This window comes from Pteropus vampyrus, unplaced genomic scaffold (genome assembly GCF_000151845.1).
Source record: "Pteropus vampyrus isolate Shadow unplaced genomic scaffold, Pvam_2.0 Scaffold395, whole genome shotgun sequence".
NCBI classification, from domain to species: Eukaryota; Metazoa; Chordata; class Mammalia; order Chiroptera; family Pteropodidae; genus Pteropus; species Pteropus vampyrus.
In genome coordinates this window covers 371,359-377,344 of record NW_011889176.1, presented here as the reverse complement: position 1 = coordinate 377,344, position 5,986 = coordinate 371,359, and the positions used below count along the sequence as shown (strand labels likewise).

At 55.2% G+C, this 5,986-nt stretch overlaps 1 protein-coding gene across 1 annotated transcript in view; it reads left to right on the top strand.

The window, feature by feature from the left end:
* LOC105305788 (gamma-aminobutyric acid receptor subunit gamma-3) overlaps window positions 1-5,986 on the top strand; it is a 75,925-nt gene that overhangs the window by 51,531 nt on the left and 18,408 nt on the right. The window contains exons 4-5 of the mRNA XM_023523593.1: window positions 51-271; window positions 876-958. Coding sequence (XP_023379361.1) covers window positions 51-271; window positions 876-958 — 304 coding nt within the window. The remainder of the gene's footprint in view (window positions 1-50; window positions 272-875; window positions 959-5,986) is intronic.

Here is a 5,986-nt window from a genome sequence, read left to right as displayed (position 1 = left end):
GGAGGGCGGAGGCCGCGGGACGCGCTCACGGCCCCCGTCGTGTGTTGCAGGAATACCAGATCGACGTGTTTTTCGCCCAGACCTGGACGGACAGCCGCCTGCGCTTCAACAGCACGATGAAGCTGCTCACTCTCAACAGCAACATGGTGGGCTTGATCTGGGTCCCGGACACCATCTTCCGCAACTCCAAGACCGCGGAGGCCCACTGGGTCACCACCCCCAACCAGCTCCTCAGGATCTGGGGCGACGGCAAGATCCTCTACACCCTACGGTAAGGGGCTGGCGGCTCGAGCACCGGCGTCCGGTCGGGGTCCTGAGGTCACCGTGGGGGTGGGCCTGTTCTCGCCGCTGAGTCCCGGGCCTGTCACGCTCGCCGTGCTGCAGCGTGATGCCTGGGGAGTCCCTCCTGGTGCCACAGGAAGGGCCACCTGCATGGTGACGCGTCCCGCATCAGAATAGTCCTCGATCTGTTTAATCCACGAGGCCACTCGGCTGGGAACCCAAAGCTGCCTTGGGGTGGTAATTAACAGACATAATCATAGCCCATCTGAGCCCACAAGGGCACGGGGGCGCCCCGTAACGGGGCTGGCTGCCCCCCGCTGAGAGAGAAAAGCTGGGCTTCAGGGAGCGAGCGGCCGCCCGAGCACCGCGGGGTGCTGGCCTCGCCCGCGGCTCAAAGCTGCACCAGCTCACACAGCAGGAAAGCGGCCACGTGACCCACGGTGGGGTGGGGGGGACCCGGGCCAGAGCGAGTCACGCATGCGGTCACCCCCACTGCCGCCCCCTGAACTGCGGTGACGGGCCTGCCCCGCCCTGCCGGGCACTTGGCCGGGCCTTGCCGGCCGGCCGTGGAGTGACCCCCGGCTCTCCCGCAGGCTCACCATCAACGCCGAGTGCCAGCTGCAGCTACACAACTTCCCCATGGACGAGCACTCCTGCCCGCTGACCTTCTCCAGCTGTGAGTATGGCTGGGCTCCGACAGCTGTGGGGGCGTCCGGCCCGTGCCGAGGTCACCCGGGGCCACACAGCCCACGAGAGCGTCACCGTACGGCCGGAGGGGACAGACGGCGGGTCGGCGTTGGCCGCCTGGGCGTTTCCGCTGCGGATTCTATGCCACAGGACCCATGTGATGAGGTGGTGGCCTTAATAAGGCCATGTGCGGCTCGGCCGTTCCTTACGGTGACGCTCAGCTCACCAAACACTCAGGCTAGTGAGACGGTCGTGTGTCTTTGCAAGTGCACCAGACTCGTTCGTGATAATTTGCGGTTTCAGACCATCTTCGAGCAAGATAATTTGTCTTCAAAATAGAAAGGTAAACATTTTTATGAAACATATTTAGCTTCCTCTCGTCGCACAGTTATGGGAATTAATTTTTCACAGTATTTTAATATTTTATTTATGTTTGTTATTAGAGCTAACAAGTAACCACTTACAAATTCTTAAAGTCAGTAATGAGAACGGGGATGCGTCTAAAAGGAAATATCCAGTTTCCTAGACGGCTAGCGTCTGGGAATGTCCCGTAAACTCGCCCAGAGATTAATTCGAGCCTACGGTTCTCTATTAATAATTACTTTAAAAGTTACGGGATGGTCCAACTTGTCTAGTGTTTTTGCGAGTCTGTAATTTTTTCTAGTGTTTTTATTCGCTGCGCCGTTTGTTAGTTTTCTCGGCGAACTCGGTTTGGCCGTGTAGACCCTTGCGATGCGCTGAGACACTGTTAACTCGTCCAGTGGGTTCGTAATTTCATGGATGATTCCTCGTTATGAGACGTTCTATCTTGTTGCTTTTTATTCTAATTTTCTACACAATGTCGACAGCCTCTTATTTCTTTACCAAATGTTCAGTGCCATCGTCTGCTCATTTATTTCCTGGACATTCCGACGCTGTCATGGGGGCTCTTTGCTTCATTTCACTGTTTTTTTGTCATTTGTTTACTTTTCCGTTCAGAAATTTGTATGTTCGAGCTCACGCGGCCGGACGTTTTCCCGTGGGATCTCTTCGAGGCTTAAATCCAAGGCGGATTCTTCGAGAGGGTTTGCTCTGCTCCGACTAGCACATTAAATCAAAGCCGGGCGTGGGTCTCCGGCCGCACAGGTGGCGTGAATGTCAGCCCCACGTCTTTGGCATTTGGGGCTGTGGTTTTCAATTCTCGGGGGGGACTTTTTTTGGTTTTCCGTTCTTCCCACAGCCAGAGCCCAGCAGGAAATATCTTTTTAACGAGGTTCGTCCCTTTCCCGTGGAAGCAGCTCAGGTACCTGTCAGCGGATGATGGGGTAATGGAACGTGGCCCGCCCACACGGTGGAGTGTCACCGGCCTTAGAAAGGAGGGACAGTCTGACACCTGCTGTGGCTGGGTGAACCTTGATGGCATTATGCTCAGTGACATAAGCCGGTCATGAAAGAACAAAAGACAAACACAGCCTGAGTCCGCTCGTCCAAGAAAAGGGACCATGACAGGAGCTCCGTCTATGACAGGAGGGCCCCCCGCCTGTCGGTGACGAACGGCCCTTCCGCTCGTCCGCGTGCTTTATTTCCCGTTTGGCTGTGCTGCTGTTCGCTGGTCCAGACAGGTCTGTGTGCCCCCGAGTGCTCGTTCACAGTGGGTCTCAGTGTCCCTTCTGCGTAGGTGGCCATGCATGGCAAACCTGGATGGTGACAGCCCACGGCCCAGGACAGCGCCATCCCCGGCACATCTCATTTTGGGAGGCGTCGGTCGGACTGGGCTGGTGGTCAGTACAGTCCCTTCAAGAGCGTTGTCCGGCAGCGGACCCTAAGACCCCGCCCCAAAGGCCCCGGGGACGGAGCTTCTGTCATGGTCCTTTTTCTGGGAGCCTAACGCCACTGCCAGAGACGAGCCCATTAGGAAGCCACAGGGCGGAGGGCGCGTGGCCAGGGCAGGAGTGGATGGGAGGCGGCCCCGCCTCCAGGGCTCCCACTGGGACGGAGCTGGAGCGGCCATGGTGACAGCTGGCCAAGGGTGGAGAACCGAACCTGGCTGAGCCGGGCCAGAGCTAGAGACACCAGCTGGAGGGCGGGCAGCGGGGCCCTCGGCTGCGGTTTTACACGGAAAGCAGCGTCTCAGTGCAGGTGACCTCGCCCCGAGTGCGTCCCGTGAGTGGATAATACGGTGGAACACGCTGTGTACGGTGATGCAGGGGACGCGGACCCGAGGGGACCCCGAAAGGCGTCTCACAGGCACACGCACTGCCTCTGCCCCAGAGTCACCCTGCGGCGCCGGCTCCGTGGCTCCCAGCGGACACTGTCAGCGATGTCCCTTCCCAGCCGTCACAGGGCGAGGCCTCGCCAACAGAGGGAAGTGGACAGAACGACCGGCCCCTGGCGGGCGAGGTGGCCGCTGGGGGCTTATCGGGTGCTGTGCAGGCCCCATGGCGCCGTGTGTCCGGTCAGTGTCCGTTTTCACCGAGCACCCGCTCGGTTGGGGACTGGGGTTTTGTGCCATAAACCATGACTTTACAGGAAAAGGCAGCTATGACTTCTCATAAAGAAGTAAAAATTAAAAGGTCCCTTTTTCTTCAGTACCGCTCTAAATCCAGTCTTGCATGTCCAGTTACAAATGATGTATTTGCTTTTTGGGAAAAAAAGAAATCTCACGGTAGGATGATCATTCTTTGTTTTCCATTTATTGCAAGTCACTGAGAATGAATAGAATTAATTGCAAAGTTATTTTTAACGTTTCGTCTAAATTTGTTTTGTATTATTCCTGTCAAGTCGAAGCAACCGAGCAGAGTGAAAAGATGCATCGCTCTCTTGAGAGCAAACAGCAGACGAGGCAACAAATAGATTATAGACCATAACGTCCATTTCTGCAATGTTTTGAAAAAAAAAGTTTTGCAGATAATAACGAAGACTTGTGGGAAATCTGTGTTTCCAGTGATTCGCGTCCGAAGCATCGTCGGCGAAGTGATTACAGCAAGTCTGCCGTAGCATCTCACGTTAAACCCTCACGGTCCGAAGTTGTTATTAAGGCAAAAATATATATATAGGGGAAGAGCTTGACTGAAGTTAATTAGGTCATTGGGGGACAGCCAGCTTTACTGTGGTTGAGCGGAATTCACCATGAATACGGAGAACGCACGGTTTTGGGGAAACGCCGTTTTTGCAAAAGAAAAAGCAATCGACGTGTGTGCCGACACGAGAGGCGAGGTCTCGCCTGCTGCACGGAACGCGGCACAGGAAGCCCTCGCCCTCGGCTTGCGTTTCGGGGTGAAGTCGATCTAAATGCAGACGATGTAAATGCACACTTTTCTATCTCATGGGGCCCTGATCTTAAAAATACGGGCGGCCCCGTTTGTAAGCTGTGGCTGATTTTGAGATGAAGAACCCCAGAGTGTGTCGGGAGCGCGCGTCCCAGCTGCCGAAGCTTCCTGGCGGAATAAAATTACTTCTTCAGCCAATGCTATAATTTTGCAGTTATGCCTAAATAAAGATGTCCGCTTTCATCTTTCCCGCTACTTTGGGGAGAGAGGGTGGAGAGAACAAGATGCCAAATTTTTCACATGCCTGCTTTTCTCCCCAACACTTGCGGCGAATTAATGCTCATGTTTAGAAGAGCTAAACTGAGCGAAGCCTCCAGCAGGCATGTTTGAAGTGTCTGGTTCGTTCTAGAAATTAAGTGTACGCGGCTGAAATGTGAAGGCAGGTTCCCTCGGAAACGCTGATGCTCTGAATCCAGCTCATCGTTCGCCCGGGGAGGGGCGGTTATTCCAGTGCTTGGCAAGATTCGGTGACTCAGATCCTGGGCAGGCTGTACTGAGCCAGAGTTTTGTCCTCAAGCAGTTTAGAGCTTGTGGAATAAGCCTGCGCAGCGACTTTTTTTTAAAGCAAACAGTCTGTTGCATTTCCGTCTTCTGCTGCCTTGGGACAGTGTGTGCCATCTTTCTGGTCCACAAGTTTCCCGACCCCTCCCTGGGCCTCCTACACCGCCCAATCCTGTGTCCCCGACATTCGTGCCTGCTCAGCCATCTCTGGGACGGCTCACCTTCTATGCGGTTCCGAGCAGCCTGGAAGCTTCCATCTGGCAAAGGGCTCTGTCCGAGCCCGGCAGAGGCCAAAACTCTGTCCCTGTGATGCTTCGAGGAGCGAGACCCTGCATTTACTTAAAAACACACATTCAGAGGAAGACCGTGGCCGAGGCAGGAGGGTTTGCCTCGTCCGGTGGACGCCAGAACCCACTGCCTTGTTCTGTGACATCGTGTGCCTGGCCGGTGGCGGCCCAGCTGCCAGCACCTCATGAGCAGTCACACCCCAGGCGGCTGGGCACCTGCTGCCCACGGGGCGACGCCCGCTCAGCCCCCTCTGCTCTCGGCCGCTGCCCCGCTCTGCGCATCCCGGGCACTGGGCACCCTGCCCACCAGACTCTTCCCCTCCTCGCTGTTTGGAAATAGGGAGCAAAGTCTGAAGAATTGTGGCCGATCCCTTTCTAGAAATTTATCTAGTGAATAAGAGGCAGGTGTAGTCAAAGCTGCTCACGGCAGAGAAATAGCGGATGCGACGTCCACACGCTGCAAACGTGACCGAGCAGGAGAAGCGCGGTCTTTCAGTGCAATTCTGCACAGTCCGCAGACTCCGATCCAGCAGGTAGAGGCCAGCGACGCCGCCGGACACCCCGAAATCGCGATTCCTGTGCCCGTCGGGGCACAGGGACCTTCGTATGGCCTCTTCTGTTCATGTTCTTTTATAGAAACATCAGTGGTCTAGTTTGAGGAAGTAAACACACCACGATAGCATTTTTATTTATTTATTTTTAATTTTTTTTTTTTTTTATGTAAAACGTTTTTCCTGTGCTGACCTAGAGGGAAAAACCTCCAGGACAGTTGCAACGACCGTTAAGTTTGTCCGCACCGCCAGTTTATGATTTAAAAATACGGAGTCGCACCGTTCCAGGCGGGGCCAGCAGGCGGTAGGCGTGGTCGCGGGCTCAGGGCAGCGGTTGCCATGACAACTCAGAGTTTGGTTTGGTTTTTTT